The sequence below is a fragment of the Leucopleurus acutus genome, assembly GCF_964270905.1.
Source record: "Leucopleurus acutus genome assembly, chromosome: 8".
Lineage (NCBI taxonomy): Eukaryota > Metazoa > Chordata > Mammalia > Artiodactyla > Delphinidae > Leucopleurus > Leucopleurus acutus.
Window position 1 is genome coordinate 103,246,286 of NC_139151.1, and position 22,249 is coordinate 103,268,534.

The 22,249-nt window shown below is 52.8% G+C and overlaps 1 protein-coding gene across 4 annotated transcripts in view; it reads left to right on the forward strand.

Moving 5' to 3' along the window:
- The window catches only part of PACS1 (phosphofurin acidic cluster sorting protein 1), a gene marked incomplete at both ends in the record, with an annotated part of 137,469 nt that overhangs the window by 109,427 nt on the left and 5,793 nt on the right, over positions 1 to 22,249 (forward strand). The window contains 17 exons of one of the 4 annotated variants that reach the window (XM_082845143.1): positions 1,934 to 2,023; positions 3,161 to 3,286; positions 5,695 to 5,839; positions 6,077 to 6,168; positions 6,263 to 6,343; positions 8,876 to 8,935; positions 9,731 to 9,891; positions 10,255 to 10,363; positions 14,817 to 14,897; positions 16,524 to 16,639; positions 16,815 to 16,950; positions 18,237 to 18,341; positions 19,044 to 19,150; positions 19,822 to 19,976; positions 20,112 to 20,222; positions 20,855 to 20,957; positions 21,370 to 21,412. In XM_082845143.1, coding sequence (XP_082701269.1) covers positions 1,934 to 2,023; positions 3,161 to 3,286; positions 5,695 to 5,839; positions 6,077 to 6,168; positions 6,263 to 6,343; positions 8,876 to 8,935; positions 9,731 to 9,891; positions 10,255 to 10,363; positions 14,817 to 14,897; positions 16,524 to 16,639; positions 16,815 to 16,950; positions 18,237 to 18,341; positions 19,044 to 19,150; positions 19,822 to 19,976; positions 20,112 to 20,222; positions 20,855 to 20,957; positions 21,370 to 21,412 — 1,821 coding nt within the window. The remainder of the gene's footprint in view (positions 1 to 1,933; positions 2,024 to 3,160; positions 3,287 to 5,694; positions 5,840 to 6,076; positions 6,169 to 6,262; positions 6,344 to 8,875; positions 8,936 to 9,730; positions 9,892 to 10,254; positions 10,364 to 14,816; positions 14,898 to 16,523; positions 16,640 to 16,814; positions 16,951 to 18,236; positions 18,342 to 19,043; positions 19,151 to 19,821; positions 19,977 to 20,111; positions 20,223 to 20,854; positions 20,958 to 21,369; positions 21,413 to 22,249) is intronic. The other 3 variants (XM_082845144.1, XM_082845145.1, XM_082845146.1) reach the window with 3 other exon arrangements.

Consider the following 22,249-nt stretch of genomic DNA (forward strand, 5'->3'; position numbering starts at 1 on the left):
GCAGAATAACTTCATTACTTGGAGTAGGCAAAGATTTCTTAGCTAGGACCCAGAATGCATTAACCATAAAGGAAAAAAAATAATAATAAAGTTGACCAGATCAAAATTAAATACTTCATCAAAAGATACTATTAAGAAAATGAATAGGCAAGAAAATATTTATGGTGCATATACCTGACAATTTCTTACATAAATAAAAAACTTACGCCCGAATAACAAGATAAACAAAACAAAGAAGTTTGATCAGTCACGTCATAAATGGAGATTTACAGCGGACCAATAAACAGCTGAGAAGGTGCTGCGTGGGCTGAGTCCTCAGGGAGATGCAGATTGCAACCACAGTGATGGACCTCTCTGCACGTGGCCAGTAGAATCCACGGGTCCAGGACAGACCACGCCGGATGCAGCTGCAGGTGGAAAGTGGTGCTAACACTTTGGAAATCAGTCTGGCGGTTTCTCACGAAGCTACATATGTGTCTACCCTAAGACCCAGCCATTCCTCTCCTAGGTGTCGGCCCAAGAAAAAGAAGACACATCCACTTGTGTGGATGACTTGTACAAGAATGGCAGCTTTAACCATAATGGTCCCAAACTAGAAACACCCCAGATGTGAAGTGTTCAGCGACAGGAGAACGGAAATCACATGTGTACGTTCATGGGACAGAATTCTGCTCAGCAGTAAAAAGGAACAAGCTTTCGGTACACTCAACAGCCTGTATGAACCTCAGACACATTGTAAATGTTGGGCAAAAGAAGCCCGACTAGAATAGTACACACTGTATGATTCCATTTATATGGAATTTTAGAACAGGAAAAACTGACCTATGGTGAAAGAACTCAGAACAGTGCTTTCCTCTGAGACAGGAGTGCAGGATTGACTGGGAGGCATCACAAGGGATTTTTCCAGAGTAATAACAATGCTCTACATCTTGATAGAGATGTGGGTTACACGGGTATATACATTTACTAACTTATCAATCTGTATATTGGAGATCGGGGCACTTCACTGTGTTAAATTAAACTCAATTGTTTTTTAAGTAATTTTTTTTTTTTTTTTTTTTTTGCGGTACGCGGGCCTCTCACTGTTGTGGCCCCTCCCGTTGCGGAGCACAGGCTCCGGACGCGCAGGCCCAGCGGCCATGGCTCACGGGCCCAGCCGCTCCGTGGCATGTGGGATCCTCCCGGACTGGGGCACGAACCCGTGTCCCCTGCATCGGCAGGCGGACTCTCAACCACTGCGCCACCGGGGAAGCCCTAAAGTAATTTTTATAAATATACTGGCATTCCTCAGGCTCTCCTGCTGATCTCTTTTTACATTGAGGAACAGTTTAGCCCAACTTTATTTTTAAGAGCTAAAAACACTATGGTGTTTAACCCAGCGTTGGGTGTGGTGGAGCGGGGGTGCTGGGGGGCACGGCAGGGGAAGCGGGGGCGGGGGGAGCCGCACTAAAAGGAAGAGTTCCTGGAAAAAAATTATATCAAAGCTGAGACTGGGAAGGTGAGTTGGTTAGCTGTGTACAGAAGCATGAAGGAATATCCAAGAAGAGAAAACAGCATGTGGAAATGCCCAGAGACAGGACAGTGTGGCCGAAGTGTCAGTTAGACGGGAGGAGGGCGGCTGAGGTGCCATGGGGAGAACTGCCACGCCTTGGGGTGCGACACCACTGCCTCTCCCTCAGGAGCGGTGGGAGAGGAGAACTCAGATGCAATAACAAACCATTTTCATGTGAAAACCCTTTGCAAACGGACAGCGTAATACACGTAAAACCACATCTATGGTAGTGGCTTGATTGTGATCAAGTACAACAAAAAGACTGGTGGAATACTTGAACTGGTAAGAATCTTTGTAGAGTTTAGATGTTGTTTGCAAACAGTATTTCTTTTGGTCTGATTTTTGGTGATACAGCTTTGACCTATTTTTTCTTGGTTTCAGGGTTCAAAAAGGATTCTTCGCTCCAACGAGATCATCCTTCCAGCCAGTGGATTGGTGGAAACAGAGCTCCAGTTAACCTTCTCCCTCCAGGTGAGAGCCTGCTCAGTCTTAGGTCATTAATATGCCATGTCCAGCCCAATCCCGAACAGTCCTCTAATCTGGAGACTGTTTTATCCGAAAACAGCCATAGCCCAATGATTTAAAGTCACCTAGAGCTTCTGTGGCTGGCCTGGAGGACCAGAGCAATCACCCAGACGGCCACAGCAAGGGCGCCGAGACCCAGATGGGCTGCTGAAAAGCACACCACAAATCGTTCTTTTTTTTTTTTTTTTTTAATTGCAGTATAGTTGATTTAAAATGTTGTGTTAAGCTGCTGCATAGCACAGGGAGATCAGCTCAGTGCTTGGTGATGACCTAGAGGGGTGGGATAGGGAGGGTGGGAGGGAGGCTCAAGAGGGAGGGGATATGGGGATATATGTATACGTATAGTTGATTCACTTTGTTGTACAGCAGAAACTAACACAACATTGTAAAGCATTTATACTCCAATAAAGATGTGAAGTAAATAAATGAATGAAAAGCACTAAAAAATAAAATAAAATGTGTTAATTTCTCCTGTACAGCAAAGTGATTCAGTTATACATATATATATGTGTGTGTGTGTATACATTCTTTTTCATATTCTTTTCCATCATGGATAATCACAGGCTATTGAATATAGTCCCCTGTGCTCTACGGTGGGACCTTATTTATCCATCCTGTATGTAATGCTTTGCCTCTCATTCTTCTTCCCCTTTTCCTCAGACAGAGCTGTTAACCCCACCATCCCACCACACTCGGCCCCGTCTCCTCTCCTTAGTAATCCACGCCATGCCCCCACCAGAGGCAGATGCTTCAGTCTTGTTTTGCCTGCATACTGCAACCTCCATCCCTTCCCTTCTCCTCCTTATCTGTCCCAGTATGTCTGTCTCTCCGCCTAACGCCAGTACCCCAGGTTGCAGTGCACAGACAGCTGATTATCTGGCAAGGGAGGAGGCTGTTTTCTGAGCGTGTGTGGACCACCCCGCTGCGGAGTGGAAACCAGGCGCTCCCCTCGCCCCTATCACCCCCTCGTGCAGCTGGGAGCCAGTGAAGCACAGGAAGGTGGCACGTCCTGTCGCAGCACCAAGACCCACCGAGGACCCAGTTGCTGATTAACTGTGCTCGGCTCTGTTTTGTGCTCGGCAGTACCCTCATTTCCTGAAGCGAGATGCCAACAAGCTGCAGATCATGTTGCAGAGGAGAAAGCGTTACAAGAACCGGACCATCCTGGGCTATAAGACCCTGGCCGTGGGGCTCATCAACATGGCAGAGGTGAGAGAGGGCGGCCTCTGGACAGTCAGCCTTTCAGAGCCTACAAGAGACACCGGCTCAGCCAGTGATTTTCCCAGCCTGCTGTTTGAGTGTTTTATTCTGTGTTACAAATTAATTCTTTTATTGGAAATTCAGGATGCACTTCTTTTTATCGAGAACTTTCTCCCTCATGAAAAGTTTTTTTCTTTAACCTTTAAAAAAATGTCAAACTTAGAGAAAAGTTGTAAGAATAGTATAAAGAATTCCCATCTACCCTTCACCCAGATTCTTCAGTGTTAACACATCTGCCTTATTATTCTCTCCTACATACGCGTTATGCATGTTGTTTTCTTTTCTGAACCACCGAAAGTAAGCTGGTGCCCCATCACACACAGTTAGTACGCACTGTGTCTACCATGAAGATCAGGACATTAGCACCGACACAGGGTTGCCATCTGACCCGCAGTCCCCACCCAGGTCATGCCAAGTGACTCAGGGATGTCCTCTGCAGGCCCAGGGTTTCATCTGGGATTAAGGGCTGCACTTAGCTCTTGTCTCCTTAGTCTCCCTCGACCTGCAGTTCCTTGGATTTTCTTTGTCTTTCATGCCCTTGACATTTTTTAAGAGTACAGGCTCTTTATTGAATGTGCCTCAGTTCAGATTTGTCTGATGTTTTCTGAAGATTTACATTCAGCTTGTGCGTTTTTGGCAGAATTATTGCAAGCAGTAATGCAGGCAGCACTCTGTGTTGATTTGTTCCGTTACTGGTGAGGCTAACTCTTATCGCTTGGTTAATTTAAGATGGTGTGTGCCAGGATTTCCAGTATAAAGTTAAGTAATACATATTTTGTTCTTACCAATGAAAAAAAAAACATTTTATAGGGAGGAGATATTTTGAGACCATATAACAGTTTCTTATCCCCTCATATCTTCACCAAGTAGTTTTAGCCTCTATTAATGAATCTTACCGGAATCAGTCATTACTTGGACGTTTGCCAGACAGTGAATTTCCAATCCCACCATTCCTTCTCTATTTATTAGTTGGCCGTTTGCTGTAAGATACAGCTTTCCCTTCTTCCCCACTTACTGATTGATTCATTTCTTTGTATCAGTTATGGATTTGTGGATTCCTGTTTAATTCAGTGGGGTTTAGTCTGCTACTATCATTATTTATTCTGATGCTCAAATTTTCTCGAATTTGGCCAGTAAGAGCCCCTTCAGGCTGATTCCTGTATCCTTTTTTATATGCCTCATCGTTCTTTACGTGCTTCTTTACTTTCTGGTACAAAATATTACAGGCTCATCATGTACTTTCCCTGACCCAGCCTCGGAATGAACTGATCCTCCAAAGAGCCCTGGTTCCTTGTAGTGGAGAATGGTATTTAGAAACCAAGATCTGGATGCTAGAGGTGCTCGTTTTCCCACCTGGGGTATCATTGCTTCTCCTCCCTCTCAGCAGATGGAGCTAGGAAGTACATGTATACACATGTACACATGCATATGCACGTGTATATACATACACATCGTATCTATTTCCACTTCTGTATCTATCTGATCATGAGCTCACATTCCAGTCAGTTCCAGTCAGCACCTTTGGGGTTCCTCTAGCCTTTCTCCTTTTCATGTTTTTAATTCCCTTCTCAGTATGTTTGCTCGTTTGTGCGGCTTCCCTGTATGCCTGGTGGATCTTCTCAGCCCTGACCAAGGGGAAGAGGAAAGGGGCCACAAATCAATTTTAAAACCTATTTCTGTATTTTAGAACATTAAGTAAGAAACATTTTGTGTCCATAGTAAAAGGTGAGCTAGTCCCAGCCCATCCTTCTGTCCTCTTCATGTTTTGTGTCAGAAAGAGGGCCTGGGGGGAGTGAAGTATGTGGATGGCACGTTTTGCCAGCTGTGTCAAGCCCTTATTGCCTGGCACAGGTGGCCTGGTGCAGGTGGCCACGGTCTGCAGGCCAGCCTCACGCAGCCTTGAGAGCTAGTTTCTCTGTGAAAGACTTAAACTAAAATGCAGTCCTAGAGATTAGCAGTCATTTTCAATCTCAGGCCTTGATTTTTATCTCTAAGCACGTGGCCTGACCCGTGGCTGACACTTCAGGAGGTAGTTTTAAAGTGAGACCGGGGACTTCCCTGGCGGTCCAGTGGTTGGGACTCCGTGCTTTCACTGCGTGGGCCCTGGTTCAATCCCTGGTGGGGGAACTAAGATCTCACAAGCCGCGTGGCACAGCCAAAAAGGAAAAAAAAAAAAAGGTAAAGTGAGACAGGCAATAGGAGAACGGTAGGCGTGAATCTGGAAGATAGTGAAAAAGAAAATGTGTTAGCAGAACACCGTTCCCAGTGGCTCGCCTGTCCGTTGGGATTTGTGAAAACGGGCTGCTCTGCGGCACTGTCCGTAGTGAGGTGTGTCCGTGGCCACCCCGTGCTCGTAGGTGATGCAGCACCCGAATGAAGGCGCCCTGGTACTCGGCCTGCACAGCAACGTGAAGGATGTCTCCGTGCCTGTGGCAGAAATAAAGATCTACTCCCTGTCCAGCCAGCCCATTGACCATGAAGGAATCAAATCCAAGCTGTCTGGTAGGACATGTGCGGTGTTGGGAAGCCCTCCCCGTCGCCTGATCTCCATCCCAGGAAAGCCTAACACGTTCCTAGGAAAGAGGAGCTTAGAGCTCCCTGGAAATGAAAGGGGGTCGGGGCCCTCTCCTCCACCCCGGCCGCGTTTCCACTTGAGGAGAGCATGATTCCAGCCAGCCAAAGCCTCTTAGACCAGATCTTCGCCCTGCGAGGTCATCTTATTAAGGTGTCTGTTTCCAGACCGTTCTCCTGATATTGACAATTATTCTGAGGAAGAGGAGGAGAGTTTCTCATCAGAACAGGAAGGCAGTGATGACCCACTACACGGGCAGGTAACTTTCCACAGCCCCTCAATAAAGCGGCCGAGAAGCAGTTACAGACCTTCCTAGGGTTTCCCAACCTCATTCCATCCCCCTACCCACTTAGGACCTGTTCTATGAAGATGAGGATCTTCGGAAAGTAAAGAAGACCCGGAGGAAACTAACCTCAACGTCTGCCATCACAAGGGTGAGCCTCCAAGGTCCGGGGAATGTTTTAGCAGAGATTTGCAATCTGGGGGTAGGATGGGAGTGGTGTATTCAGACTTCCTGGGGGCTCTTTAACATCTGCACAGGGCCATGCCCTCAAGGCTGTGATACACCCCTTGGTACCTCCACCTCCACCACCAGCTAATTAAGCATCACTGTTGCAGAGAACCAGCGTTCCTGATAGGAGCGTGTTATATTCTTCAGGTTATCTTAGGATAGAAGAAAGGTTGAGAAACCTTGTTGTAGACTTTGGAACAGATGCTTCCTTGGGGAGCAGAACCCCTCAGACACCCTCCCTCCCGTCTCCAGGTGATTACTTCAGGTTTCGTACTGTCCACCGCACAGATAAGTCCAGTCCTCTCTAGGAGCATCTCCATTTGGAACCATTTGTTGAACTTACCCAGAAATAGTAGGCTAGTGCTTGGAACTGTGGGCTCGATACAGTGCCTGCCTTAATGGATCCAGAACCTTAGAGACCAGAGGCCTTTAGATTGTGTCTCCTGCACGCGATCTCCTCAGGAGTCACTACTTTTGGTGAAATTAGAGTCCTGGACTGAGATGCTTAATACCCGAATTTCTAGGTTAACTTTGACCTCTTCTCGGGTTCCCGTGCCAGAGTTCTGGGGAGTCAAAAGTGCCAGGAGCTTTTTGGAAGAGAAGTTCACAGTTTCATTTGTCCCCAGAGGCATCCTGATTCTCTCTAGCGCAGAGCAGCCCAGGGACCCCAAGAGCAGAGATTCCCGTCACCTTCAGGAGTGAAATAAGTGGAGGCCAGACCTTCCGAACATGTCGTATCCGAGCCTGGTCCACCGTGAAACACGCTGTCCTCTCTCCAGGCATCCTTGGGTATCCCTGGGCTTCAATGTATAATAAATCCTCAAGGCTGAGGCCTTGGTTCCCCCACCGGATGATGACTAGAGCGCGTTTGAACTCTTTCATCGTCCTCAGGCTTCTAATCCTCGATAGGCGCTCCTAGACCGGGTAAGGCCCATCCTGGCCTCCAGCCCACCCTGTGCTCTGATGATGGCAGAGGCTGGAGGTCGCTCTCTGTTGGGGCTCCTCCTGCTAAGTTTTTCTTTTTCCTGTGCTGTAACCACAAAGAGGCCCCGTTTTCTTCCCAAAGGTGCCCCCTGGAGCTATATAAATCGCCTCTTCCTGTGGTCGCCTCCGTAGCTTCACTGGTTATACGACCAGAGCTCAGTGTTCCTTTGACACCCACTCACTCCCCGAAAGGTGTTTTTATTTTTTGTGTTAACTGCAGGCACTTTCCAATCAGATTTCCAGAGTGATTGTCCTTTCACTCCTGCCTCCCGTGCACACAAATCCTTCTCTCCCTACCAAGAGCACTTTGTCCTAGACGTGTTAATTGACTCGGCGTTCTCTGAAGCGTCTTCTGCGTCTCGGTCGCTGTGGCTCTCGTTCCTCCTCTGCTGTGGGTGCCCTTCCACCTTGGGGAGCCCCGCCCTTTCTTGAAGGCCCAGCTCAGTCTCACCCACAAGTTAGTCTCCCCCATCCCCAGGCGGTGAGTCTGTCATCCAGTCAGGAGGTGCTGAGGGCCACAAGCTAGTCGCCGTGCCTGGGGTTGGACACGCAGAGATAAGGAAGGCCCGGTCCATGCCGTCAGGGAGCTCACAGTTTCCGGTGACACAGACACATCTACACAAGTGACTGTAACCCCGTAGGGCAGGCGCCAGACGAGCTCTGCGTCAGGGGCAGCGGTGGCCCTGAGGGGAAAGTGACCGGCTCTGAGCAGGACAGCTTCGCGGGCAAGATGCCAGGAGATGGGTTTTCTAAGAGTAAATAGAACTTCACCAAGTAGATCTGGGGACATGTTTAGTCAAGGCAGAAGTTACCATGTAAATGGCCCAGAGGGGTGCCAAGTCGTAAGCAGTTAGTTCCCACCTAAGTGGGGTGTGAGGAGTTGGGTGGTGCGTGAGGCCAGGGTCAGGCAGAGCCAGCCCTCAGCAGACACAGGGTGACACTGAAGCTCTTGAGGCTCTGGGGCCAGTGAAGGCCTTTCATCTGGGGAGTGACGAGGTGAGATCTGCATGTGGAACAGTCGCAGTGGTCTCTGGAGGGAATGAGACTGGAAGTGGGGTGGGAGGAGCTAGTTGAGGACGGTTGGTGGCCCCAGAGAGGGACGGGGAAGGAGGCCGGATGGAGGCGGCGCGGTTTCGGGTGGACAAGAGGGTAGGACTCAGCACCCCTGGGCTGGGGGTCAGGGGAGACTCCGGGTTCAGATTCGGGGACTCCTCGGTGCTGGGTGACCAGGAGGGGGAATGCACGGCGCAGAGGGTGAGCTCTGTTTTGGAAACCTCGAGTCTGAGGAACCTGTGTGTATACAGGTGGCTCTCACCGTGGTTCTGAAGTTCTAGAGAAAGGGATGAGCGGGAGGTGACCATGGGCAGTTACTGGGCTGGGGGCGTGGCCCCGGTTCTTCACCAAAGCCGGCCCTCGATCACTCTGCCGACTGGGCTGCTGCCTGAGGACTCCTGTGGCTTTGTCCCTACAGCAACCTAACATCAAACAGAAGTTTGTGGCCCTCCTGAAGCGGTTTAAAGTTTCAGACGAGGTACGACCCCTTACTCCCGAGCTGGATGGTGAGTAGAATTCCCAGAGTTTCACCCTCATTCCTCGGGCACAATCTGGAGTCAAGATTCCAGGAGCCCCACGTGAGGGGGTCGCTAAAGGAGGGCTTTCCGCTACTTGAAAAGAGAAGGAAAGATTGACATGTAGCACCCAAGGTTCCATGGTATTTGAAGCAGGGGCACATGCTTCTGCCCAGCTTTCGGGTGTGGGGTGTCCAGCACAGATCCAGTTGCTATCGTTCAGTTTTCCCTCCTGCCCCGAGGGGAACCTCGTGAGTAGCAGCCTGTGAGGTGGGGGCCTCCTCCATGGCGTCAGGGACTGGCCGCTAAGAGCAGCAGTGCCTTCCCTGGGCTCGCAGGCCTAGAGCCAGTTTTCGTGGGCTCTCTTCTCAGTGGACTGAGACAGGGATGGAGATTTGTCCCCTGCGGGCTCTAGAGGAGGCCAGCATGAGTCCGCCAGGGCCCCAGGCGTCTGGGTTTCCCTGCGCCAGTTCCTCGGGAGAAGTACCATCTGAACCCCACTCTTCTTCCTGATGCCGGGCACTAGTGGGGAGCACTAGGGAGGCTCTGAGCGGGGCCGGTGGCCTCACCACGTCCCTGCCCTCAGGATCAAATCACAGCACACCAAGACCACCCTGAGGAGCGTGAAACTATGGCACGTCCCTTAAGGGGACTGGGTAGGGAAGCCAGTGGGGCCTGCCCAGGAGGAAGGAGTTTCCCGTCTGCCATGTTGTTAATAGGGGTAGCCCCAGACTCCAAGGTTTTGTTTTCTCCCACAGGTGGGCTTTGGGCTGGAACACGTATCCCGAGAACAGATACGAGAAGTGGAAGAAGACTTGGACGAGCTGTATGACAGTCTGGAGATGTACAATCCCAGCGACAGTGGTCCCGAGATGGAGGAGACAGAGAGCATCCTTAGCACGCCAAAGCCCAAGCTCAAGTGAGGCCCGCACCCCCTCTGTCACACTGTCTCTCTAGGCCATGGCAATCTCCTAGCCTCCCCTCCCTCACCCCCCCCCCAACCATTACCCGGGAATCTCAGTTCCTCACCCCTTCTGAACCGCCTGCCGTCTGGATAAAGCTCGCTGCTTTAGCCTCTAACCGACAAAAGCCCCGATAGGACCCTCCTGAAGTCCTTCGGTCCAGGTCCCTACTGGTCCAGCCTCTGCTGTGTCCTTCCTCGCCGGCATCCTCGAAGCCCGGGTTGTCGCTCTTTCTTGAACACCAGCCCTGCCCGGCTGTCCGTGAGCTGCTGCTCTGGGCCCTGGCGGCCACTGACCCTGGCTGTGCTTCTTTGCCACAGGCCCTTCTTTGAGGGGATGTCGCAGTCCAGCTCACAGACGGAGATTGGCAGCCTCAACAGCAAGGGCAGCCTCGGCAAAGACACCACCAGCCCTGTGAGCAAGACCAATGGCTGTGGGGTGTGGGAGTGGGACCAGGGGAGAGTCAGGGCTTAACACTGGGCCCTGTGCTCCTGGCTCATTTGGGACCTACGGGCCATCTCATCTTGTTTCAGCCTCAGTTGTCATCTCAGTCCTGCTGGGCTCTTAGTGCTCTGACGATATTGCTGTGGCCAGGCGGGTGTTCTTTATGGTCTGTTCCCGCCATGACCTGGCGCCTTCCCTCCCGGAACACGCAGTGCCTCAAGACCTCTCCCTTAACGCCCGTCATGCGGTAGCTGGGAGTGTGGCACCCGGCCAGTGGTGGCGATTCTGCATCCAGGCTGGGGAAAGGGTGGATGCAAAGGGGCAGGAAGGCCCCAAGGTCTGTTCAGGAGAAATTACATGGGCTTTATTCAGAAAGTGAGCAGTGCCCTCGAAGAATTTAGAACTCGGTGGGCTGGTTTCCATTTTGCCTGGCGAGCCAGAGGGGAAAAGGAGCTGTCTACTGCAGCACCCCAGAGCCCCGCATCACCCCAGGACCACGCTCTGTCCCTATTTGGGAAGGCTCTCCCCAGCAGTGGATCAGGGGCAGAGGCCCGGGTTGATGCTGTACCCGCCTCGGGCCCTAGGAAGCTGCCCTCCCCCTTGTTTATGACCAAAGGCAGGATGACGTGTCTGATTTTAGTGGTTTTCGGTTTGCTTTGAAAGCCCAGTGTCTTCTCTGTAGATCAAGAAAACTGAATCCTTTAAGTCCTTCTGCTCTTGCCGCTTTAACAGAGGGAATATAAAACTCACCCTGCACGTAGGTATTAATTATGAGGAAACGACCTGAGGCCTGTGAGGCTCTCCATCCCCTGAGAAGCGCTGTCTATGGAAGGGCTGCCTGCCGCCGGTCCCAGGTGTCTGCGGACCGTCAGCTCATGGACTGCCTGCTGCCACCAGGTGGCGCTGTCGTCCACGTAATCCCTCTCCCTGCTGAAGGCGCAGCAGGGTGATCCAGCCCTAGAACAGCGGCACCACGTGGGCTTAGCGAGTAAATGTGGGATGGGAAATGGCAGCCCCCACCGAGAATCCCTCCACCGAGAAACCTCAGGCCCGCCACTTGCAGACCGGGCACTCTCAGCCTTTCCAGCCCAGGTTCATATGATCTGGGGCTGAGGAGGCCTTACCTGACTAGTTCTGCTCAGGATGTGGCTTGGGGCTGCTCGTTCTCACAGGGGGCTGCTGGATGGCCCGCTGAAGCATCACTGTCCACGTGGACAGATCATTGGCCCCTGGAGCCAGATTCCATAGCAAGTATAAATATAAGGGATGACTCTTCTAGAGAGAAACCTGGGACCTGGCCAGGGGAGGACTGTCTTACGGTGTCCTAGGAATGCAGAACAAGGGCCCTACTGTAACACAATGCAATCAAATTTTAAATGAGATTAATACCCTGGAAGTGCTAGGTGTGACACCTAACACGTGGTGACCGCTCAATAAATTTTAGGGATCGTCGTTACTAAATCAGTAAGAGAAACTACTCTCTACTGATGAAGCTGTTTCTGGGTTGATAGAATTTGTAGGTTCTACATTTAGTCTCAGCTGCATGGCTTACAAAATTTAAAGAGAAACATCACCTTGATGCTCTGGGCCTCGGGTGCCTTATTTGTGAAGTAAAGGAGTTGGCCCAGGAGCCCAGTTAGCTCAAAAGTCAATGGAGTATCAGTCTTCACAGTGTGATGGCCTAAGGATCCCTGTTCAGGCCGGACATTTCTTTGGGGCAGGGTAGGGCTGGTTTGAGAGCACACGCTCTGGAGTCAGACTTCTGGGTTTGGATCTTGACTCCATCACTCCACTGACTGTGTGATCTGGGCAGTTACCCAGACTTCGTGTCCTCATCTACAAATTGCATGTAAGAAGGACATGCCTTACAGGGCAGTGTGCAGATCCAGTGCGAAAATGCAGCTAAAGCCTCCAGCGTGGTGCTTGATTGATGGTTGGATTGATTTACGGCATGGGGAGCATCAGTAAATGGAAGCTGCTTTGCCATTGTTATTACAGACCCTGAGAGCCGTGCCAGTTCTGGACTCCTGAGATTGATAGAATCTAGATGTCTTTTTAGTGAGTTCTTCAAATTCTGGTTCCCTGGGCCAGATTTCAGACTTAGCTGGTTCTCTGTGATATTTCTATTTTGAAGAACCCCATATGTCTTGATGTGGGTGTGGAACTTTGGAATCCTTTAGTATGAAAGACACTTTGGAAACTACAGAGCGAGGCTGTGCTCTTACACAGAGAACTTCTAAACGTATTAGGGAAAACATACGGGGATGGTGTATCCATAGGCAGGCGTGCACATGCTGCCCAGCTCTTGTCCTCTCTTCCCTGATTTCCCAGCCTTGTTATTCATTTATTTTTCTTAACCTTCCTTTTTGTTCCCCAAATTTCAGAGGATTCAGTTTTATCACTAGAACCAGAAGGAATTTCTGCTGATACAAATTATTACAGCTGTTGAGTTTTCCCAAGACTTGAGCACACAGTAGCAACATAATTTTGTTCTTGGAGCTGATAACAGTAGGCCCCAACAGCGCTTCAGTTGGGGCGGCCAAGAGATGGAGACTTTCTGCCAGGACTGCCTGCTGCTAAAAGTTGCTAATTCCACAGCACTGTAACTAGTGGTGCTAGAGACCAGTACTTCATAAAATTGAGAGCCTAAAGTGCCACTGCCCTCTGCCCCCTCCACGTGCGCGCACACACACAAGCACGTGCACCCCCTGCAGCAGCAGCCAGCGTCGCCCCCAGGCACAGCGCCTTGCACCGCCACATCTGCCTCAGAGCCACTCAGTTAGGCAACACAGCTACTGCGCTGCTGGGGTGAGAAAAACCTAAAATATTTATAGAAGCAAGAAGAAGAACTGGGAGAGTCGGGAGTTTGCTCCCGGTGGGGCTGACTGAAACATGCAAAAGAGTCAGTGCACAGCCCGCAGGTGCCCCACCCCGAGTCCACCTTAGAGCGCTCGGCACATCTCAGCACAGCGCTGTGCCATGAAACACTGCTCTGCTGTCGGAGGGCTGACCACGGGGCTGCTGCCTGAGAGCCTTCCAGCAGGATGGTGTTATCGCCCCGATTCCTTCTCTTTGAAACGTGTTTAATTCACTTGTCATGCTGAGGTCCCAAATTGAGTGAAACCATCTTCAGTCTTAAGTCTGATGAAGAGTTCTCTGGGAGCGTGGACTCTGTTATCATCGGTTATTCATACAGACAATGTGTAAATGAGCTAGCGGTGCAATCTGGAGGCAACCTGCTGTGCGTGGCTCTGAGCAAACCGTCTCCCCCTCAGGGGTCACAGCGTCTGGATAAAGTGTGTTAGGTTAGTTTTGCAGACGGCTCAGAGCAGTGGTCCTCAACCAAGGGTGATTTTGCCTCCCAAGGGACATTTGGCGAGGACTAGAGACATTTTGGGTTCTCACAGCGGGGGTGATAGGGGATAAGGGGCTGTTCCTGGCATCTAGTGGGTGGAGGCAGGGATGCAGCTCAAATCCTGCACAAGATGCCCCTGAGCAAAGAAAGACCCGCCCCAGATGTCGGCGCTGCCCACGTGGAGAAACCCTGGTTTAGCGTATGGTGTGGGCCTACTTTTGTGGTCCTTGTTCATTGGTTTGCTGAGTGGCCCCTTGAGCTTATTAGGCCATTTCTCTGTACTCTGTTATGTACTCAGAGAAAAGACTTTGGGTCATTGGGAGGAGGTGGGATATCCTTGATCCTTTCTGATTCCCTGGTTCCCCACAAGAACCAGAGACCCACTGAGGCCAGGACCTTCCCCATAGCTAAGATCCACAACCTGCAACTGCTTATGATTTTGACATTGGTGTCTGCACAGCCAGAAGCAGCATTAGCAAGTGTGAAAAATCTGGTTATGTATCTGTATTTGCAAAGTCCTTTTTTAATATTTATGAGAAATGCTAATAAAAGTTGGGGACAAAGGGAGAATTATTTCACACCTAACTGGCTTAGTATATTCTGTTTGAGGGTTTTCCAGATGTTTCTACCAAGCAAAAAGCATTTGGCTACCATGGATGTCTTTAGTCTCGAAATCAAAGACGTGAACTCTGAGATTCCCCTTTCTTCTGAGTAACTCTGACAGCAGAAGAGGCCCTGTGTGCCCCTCCTGGGCAAGGGTGTTTACCGAATCCAGGGTTAAGACTGACAGATCCCACAGCCATGCCATCTGAACGTTGAGCTTCTCTTTCCTGGTGACATCTTGTGAGAGTCAGAATTTCTGGGTTCCGCATCTCGCTGTTATTAATTTAATGATCGCAAAATAACTGACCTTTCCGAAGCTCAGTTTTCACAAAAATATGCTCCTAGTAAGATGAAAGTCCCAAAGATTTTATGAGGTCTTCAGATTAAGTGAAAGTATTTTAAGCTTCCAAGGGACCTAGAAAACAGGTTAGAGTGGTGGTTATTTGGATTGATGATGACTAATTATTATAATTTTTGCAGATGGAATTGGCTGCTTTAGAAAAAGTCAAATCTGCTTGGATTAAAAATCAAGATGACAGCATGACTGAAACAGACACTCTGGTATGTATGGTTTGGGCTCCTGTTTCAGCTGTTTAAAATAGTCTTTGGTACCTTTAGAAACAAAGGCAGAAAGATCCTGACGACCACCCTGAAACTTTGGCTTAGCTCTGTGGACTTGTGAATGTCCTGCGTGCCCTTCCTCCCAGCATCCTTACCCGTGGAATATAGCGCTGTTCCCCAAACTAGCAAACTAGAAGTGTCCCCATTCTGCCCTTTAGTTAGATCTGATCAAGTGCTAATTTAGATAATTTCTCACTATCTGTCACCCTCGTTTACTTCTCAGATACGATGACCAGTATCTTCCCCCGAAAAACCATCCCTGCCTCCAGGTTGCTTTTACAATGGCCAGACAGCCCACAGCATTAAGTCTCCAAGTGATTACTAGTCAGCTCCTTCCGCTAAGAGATGTTGGAGCTGCTCAGGGGCGCGTGGGGTGGATTGGCTGGGCTGCCCAATTTAATTACACACAGGTTGAAATTCCACACACATACACGTGTTGAGCACTGAAGGTGCAAAAATGAGAACACCATGGATCCACCTCCAGGAGGAAAGCCAGCCGGGGCACACCTGGCGCAGAGGCTCTGTGGGGCCCGGGAAGGACAGAGCCATTCACCTGGGGGTAGGGCGTCTGAGCTGGGCCCGCAGCTTCTGCCACAGTTCAGCCGGTGGGGCTGGAGGCCGGGCCCAGCAGATGGGAGGGAACAGAGAACTTGACCGAATACCATCTGGGGGTGTGCTGCACATCCGCCTTACGGTGGGAGCTGCTAGCTGAATGGGGTCCGAGGAAGAATTGTTTCAGGCTTATGTTTCCTATAGTAAATAATGCTGCATTAAGGATCTGGGGTCTGACAAAGCCTTAGGTTGGATTCAACATTACTGTAGTTCACCCATAATCCGAGTAACCCATCTTCCACTTTGGCCCATACTGCACAGCGGTCGTTTCAAAATGAAGTTCCAGGGGCTTCCCTGGTGGCGCAGTGGTTGAGAATCCTCCTGCCAATGCAAGGGACACAGGTTCGAGCCCCGGTCCGGGAAGATCCCACACGCCGCGGAGCAACTAAGCCCCGTGTGCCACAACTACTGCGCCTGCGCTCTAGAGCCCGCGAGCCACAACTACTGAAGCCCGCGCGCCTAGAGCCCGTGCTCCGCAACAAGAGAAGCCACCACAATGAGAAGCCCGCGCACCGCAATGAAGAGTAGCCCCCGCTCGCTGCAACTAGAGAAAGCCCGCGCGCAGCAGCGAAGACCCAACGCAGCCAAAAATAAATAAATAAATTTTTATTTTTTAAATGAAGTTCCAGTCATGTCACTTCCTGAGTGAAACACTCTCCTTCCCACCTAGAGAAGCTAGATCATCAGCCCAGGTTTGTGGGCTGTCAGTTCATAAATGTAGGGCACAGATTGAATAGCAGGAGATGGTGCCTGGTGCAGCAGGTGCACTCAGCTAAATTAAACAGTCACGGTGTCCTCGTCGGGTGGGGAAGGAGTTGTAGAACCCTGTGCTTCCCGGAAAAGAGAGCAAGGGACTGACTTTCTCGTGACGGTCATGGGCCCTGGCAGGAACCACGAGGCTCCCGTGGTCACCGAGGGGAAGTAACCCTCACTGCTTCCTTTCCTCCGTGGCAGGAAATCACTGACCAGGACATGTTTGGAGACGTGAGCGCAAGTCTGGTTGTGCCAGAGAAAGTCAAAACTCCGATGAAGTCCAGTAAAACGGACCTCCAGGGCTCTGCCTCTCCCAGGTACTCAGGGCTGGGAGAAGCTCCTAAAGCGCCGGGTGGAGCGAGGGAAGCCCAGCAGGCGGGGCCTCAGCGCCGGGTGGAGCGAGGGAAGCCCAGCAGGCGGGGCCTCAGGAGGGGGCAGGCCGCGGCTCTGGGCCGGGGGCTGCTTAACCGCCTCCTTCCACGCCTGTGGCAGCAAAATGGATGGGGTTCACACCCCCCGGCAGAAGAGGGGCACTCCCCTGAAGGAGCGGCAGCTCTCCAAGCCCCTGAGCGAGAGAACCAACAGCTCCGACAGCGAGCGGTCCCCAGACCTGGGCCACAGCACGCAGGTACCCCGGCCTGTCGGGCGCCCCTGGACCGTGGTCTCTGTTCCGTTGTCTCCTTGGGCGGTTGGGTGAAGAGGAGCGGGGAGTACTCTGAACGGCTCTGAATAAAGTCTTGAAGGCAGACCTGAAGGGGGAAGTGTAGCATGCTTGTTATTTGCTACTGCTGAGGAATTGGTGGGGAGCCGGGGACGGAGCAGGAGACTCTGGCTCGTTCTGCCCCCATCAGACCTTAGTGGAGACTGTGCGGGGACCGTGGTTCTAGGGACAGCAGCCATCGGCTCTCACGGGACGTCTGCTCCGAGCTCTGATACCCTTAGTGCTGCTGTGGGCCAATTAGAGTGGTTTCAAGCTGGCACGTCAACAGTCTTAAAATGTTTTGATTGAGGGCTTCCCTGGTGGCGCAGTGGTTGAGAGTCCGCCTGCCGATGCAGGGGACACGGGTTCGTGCCCCGGTCTGGGAAGATCCCACATGCCGCGGAGCGGCTGGGCCCGTGAGACATGGCCGCTGAGCCTGCGCGTCCGGAGCCTGTGCTCCGCAGCGGGAGAGGCCGCAGCGGTGAGAGGCCCGCGTACCGCCAAAAAAAAAAAAATGTTTTGATTGAAAGACCTAAGAGTGGCTGGGGCAGGCACAGAAGGAACTGGCCCTCGGGAGTCCTGTTCCCTCTGAAGGTCAGTCTCCGGGGGAAGGATTCTCCCCCGACAGACCTCCTGCTCTCCTGAGGTCAACAGCAGGCCTGTTCGTTTCCCTGCTACCTATCATTGGAAGGGAAGTTTGTGTCCGCGTGGCTTTCTGAGCTGACGCTCTTACAGCTGAAAATGAACCCGGGACTAGAATAGCCCGGTGCCTGGGGCGAGGTATTGTCCTTCTTGTTAATCAATGTTCCTGAAATACCTTTGTTCGCTGTGCGGGGGGAGCTCCCCACACAGCCTCCTTGCTGCTCTCATTAGTTCTCTCCCCGGCGTTGCCCTCGTTTTCCATCCTGTGAGCGCCTGCTTGCTGTCGTCTTCCTCCTCCTCTCCTGCTGCCCTGCTTCATTACCCTTCGGGGCCCTTCCTGCTCTGGCAGGACGGCCAACTGTGCCCCTGGCGCACCAGCCTGTGTTCTGAGGCCTCGCTTTGCTTGTTCCTGATCCCCCTCCTTCCTTCCCCTTATGCTCTGGCCGGTGGGATACCGGGTCTCCCGCACCAAGTCCCTGGTAGCTGTTCTCTGAACACCCCTGCCCCAGGAATTCTCAGCCCTCCCCTCAAGCTCCCTGGGGACTGCCCAACAGACGCTTTTGTCCTTGTAGATTCCAAGAAAGGTGGTATATGACCAACTGAATCAGATCCTGGTGTCGGATGCAGCCCTCCCAGAAAACGTCATCCTTGTGAGCACCGCTGATTGGCAGGGCCAGGTAAAGTGTCGAAGGTCGCAGGGCTGTGGAGGAGAGATTCTGGGGAGAGAGAGACAGATTTGAAAGGCAAGGTGTGGGGAAATAGGAAATCACCCCCCTTTCTCAGGCCCCCCTGCCCCGAACTTATCCCACAGTTCTGGACTCTAGTCCCAGTCCCGTCGTCTTCCCACCTGTGGGGCTTAAATCACCAATTTTCCGTACCTCGGTTTCCTCAGCTTTAAAAACACGGCAGTATCACCTGTCATGCCCGCCTTCCTGGCCCTGCGTCTCAGGCAGCATACCGGCAGGGAGGTGCCTCGAGGAGCACCAAGTGCTGTGAGATGCCAGAGGCGCCCTGGTTTCCACAAAGTCCGCTCGGCAGGGGCAGGGCAACAGCGGCCCCTGTCCCTCCCGCTCCCGTCGTCCACCCGGTTAGATCCCGGGGCCACCTAGCGTGTGGGCGACAGAGGCCGCGTTAGAATCTGATGTGCCCTAGGTCTTCCCACATTTCCGTATGAGCCCATCTACGTGGGGTCCGGCCCCACCTTCTCCTCGCTGGCTGCCGGAAGCCTGACCTTTGCCCGGCTGTGATCTGAATGACAGAGGATGGGGCCCTGCAGCTCGGTCTGGGCCTCGCTGCCCTCTTGGCCTGTGGGGAGGCAGTGCCCCTGCTGCGTGGCCTCACCTGTGTCCCTGCTCCTTTCCCTCCCCCACCCCACTCAGTACGTGGCAGAGCTGCTCCAGGACCAGCGGAAGCCCGTCGTGTGCACGTGCTCCACGGTGGAGGTCCAGGCCGTGCTGTCCGCCCTGCTCACCCGTATCCAGCGCTAGTAAGGGCTCGGCTCTTCTCCTGCCCTTTGGGGTTCCCTCTGACCTCATCCTCCCACCCTGATTTCTAAGCAGTGAGAGGACCTCCTGGCCTTATCAGACCAAGAATTCGTAATTGGTACCTGGTTGGGCAGCGTCAGACTGTGGTGTTCTGATGCCCCTGCTGGCCCCAGAGGGTTGGGGTAAAAATGTCACCTTCCTGCCCACCTGCCTTCCCGCCTGGTCCCCTGCCACATCTTGAGTTGCCTCGTCCTCTTCTTAAGCCCATGACGAAGAAGGCGGGGCAGAGAGAGCCCAGGGTTTTACAAGACCTTTTACTCCCGTCCCTCTGACTACCCAGAGTCGGGGCCTTCCCTCCGTGGGAAAGAGCTGCGGGCGTTCCCGGGTGTCTGGGCTCATGGCCACCGCCAACCCCAGGGTGCTGCTGAGTTGTCTCCCCGTGAGCCTCAGCCAGTTCTGCCTTCCTTCTAGACAATTCCCTGTCCTCTCTGATCCTGGGTTTCTCTCTGTTTGCAAAAGCGCTGTGGCTTATTGCCTCTCCCTGTATTATTTTGGTTATTGGTTTGCTTTTCCCCGTGGGCTGTTGAGATCAAGTGAGTCTGAGCTTGGGGCCGTCCTCTGAGCAGGACGCAGGCCCACCTGACCTGGCCGTGCCTCTCCCCTTGCTTCCCAGCTGCAACTGCAACTCCTCCATGCCGAGGCCGGTGAAGGTGGCAGCGGTGGGCGGCCAGAGCTACCTGAGCTCCATCCTCCGCTTCTTCGTCAAGTCGCTGGCCAGCAAGACCTCCGACTGGCTGGGCTACATGCGCTTTCTCATCATTCCCCTCGGTAAAGGCTCAGCAGGGCCCACTCCTGAAGCGGGGTGGTGGCGCTGGGTCCCAGGAAGTGACGGGCAGGGAGACCGAAGGCTGGGCCATCATTCACCCCCTCACCAGCTCTCCTTGTCTGGTTTCCACCTACCAGGTTCTCACCCGGTGGCCAAGTACTTGGGCTCCGTCGACAGTAGGTATAGCAGTATCTTCCTTGATTCTGGCTGGAGAGATCTGTTCAACCGCTCAGAGCCCCCGGTGTCAGGTAACGGCCCCTCGTAAGGGACCAAGACAGAATGTGGCCTGATTTCTGGAGAGCCAGGGGCAAGAGGCGTGCCGCTTCTCCTCCCTGTGGCGTGTTCGTTTTTTTCAGTACTTATTAAAAGGAGGCCCATTAAGCGCAGCCCTTCCACTCTGGATGTGTTTAGTCTCTGCCATTTGCTCTGCACAGCTGGAAACGAGGGCTGTGAGGGTGGCAGGGAATATGAATAACGCTCCTGAAAGACAGAGGAGAGGTGGCAGGGATGGGCGCGCGAGCTTGGGCTCTGCGGGGCCGGGAGGTGGTCAGTGCTCCCACAGGCCTTGCAGGGAGTGCCGGGCAGACGTTGGATGGGGAGGGCAGGCTGCTGCAGTGGTTCCAAGGTTGCTGCAAGCAGAGACGGAGGCGGGGGCGAGCCAAGCCTGGGAGGGGCAGGCTGGGGAGGACAGCACGCAGATCGGATGGGAGGACGGCTCTTTGCTCCATGATTCGTTAGATTCAAGCCAGTGGGTCTTCAGAGCCCTTTCTCTGCCTCAACTCCTGGGGTCTTCTGGTGGGACTCAGGAAGGGGGCTCTCGGAGAGGGTTTTCGGGCTCACTTGCTGAAATGTCGGCGTTTGTCTCTTGACTTCTCTGCAGAGCACCTGGACGTGGTTGGGCGGGTGATGCAGTACGTCAGCGGCGCGGGCGTGACGCACCAGCTGCCCGTGGCGGAAGCCATGCTGACCTGCAGGCACAAGTTGTAAGTTGACCGAGGGGTTTCTTAAAAACAGGTTGGGTGGGCTAGATAAATCTTAGATCTCCTTTGCTTTTTCATACTTTCCTTCTCCCCACCCCATTTCCCTTGGTAAGAACTCAAGAGGATATGAGAGTGTTTTTTGCTGCCTCCCCCCAAGGCGTTCCCTTCCTTGCCTGGGCCTCCCCACCCGTGTGGGCGCCCCTCAGTACAGACCCGGGAGCAGTGGTAGAGTGTGCAGAATCGGAGCTTCTGCCTCCATTTGGTGGCTCCTCGCGCCATCCTGAGGCGCCATGGGAAGATGCTGTGTAGTGTCTGGACTCCCTTAAAGCCACAGTAAAACATGGAAAGCTTGTGTCCCCATCTCTCCACGAAGTCTCACCCCCCAACTGTAAAGCTTTCCTGTCTCTCCCAACAGCCCTGATGAAGACTCGTATCAGAAGTTTATCCCCTTCATTGGCGTGAGTACAACTCCCCTGTTCTACGTACCCCACCCACCCATTCTCCTGGCCTTCCTATCCTGCGCGTGCACACGTGTGCGTGCATGCGCGCGCGCACACACACACACACACACACACACACACACACACAGGACTCATCTAGACAGCGGTTCCCATCCGGAGGCGATTTTGCCCCCAGGGGACATCTGGCAGTGTCTGGTCTGGAGACAAGTTTGGCTGTCACAGCTGGGGATGGGGGTGGTACCGGCATCTCATGGGTGGAGCCCAGGGATGTGCTAACCATCCTGCAGGGCACAGGACAGGCCCCCGACAGAGAGTGATCCAGCCCCGAGTGTCAGCAGTGCCGAGGTGAGGGAGCCCCAGGCTGGGACAGGCACCGAGCTGTTCCTCTCAGTGTCCTTTCCCGATCAGGGGCCGTCCCCAGCTCACCACGGCTATCTCATGTTTATTACACCAGGCGCTGAACTTGGCGCCGTGGCCTAGGGAGTGATGTCCAGGGCATTGGTTCTACAGGCTCCAGGGAAAAGAAAGCTGCCTCGCGGATAACGATAGATGATACTCGTAGAAGTCCGAGGAGTCGGTAGCCTTCAGAGTCGTGTGGACACCAAGCGGAAGAGGCTCTTTCCTCCTCCTGCTTAGTCAAGGCAGAGTCTCTACACGAGCGGATCTTGAACATAAAAGGAAAACCTCTTGGGTGTCTTTGGTGTCAGGTGGTACCGGCCTTTGCTGCACAAAGGCCTAGGCCACAAGGCAGAGAGACCGACCGAGAGAGGGAGCGCAGAGGGGGCAGAGCCGATGCCCTCCCGGGGCCAAAGCACGACACAGACGCGTGGCTGG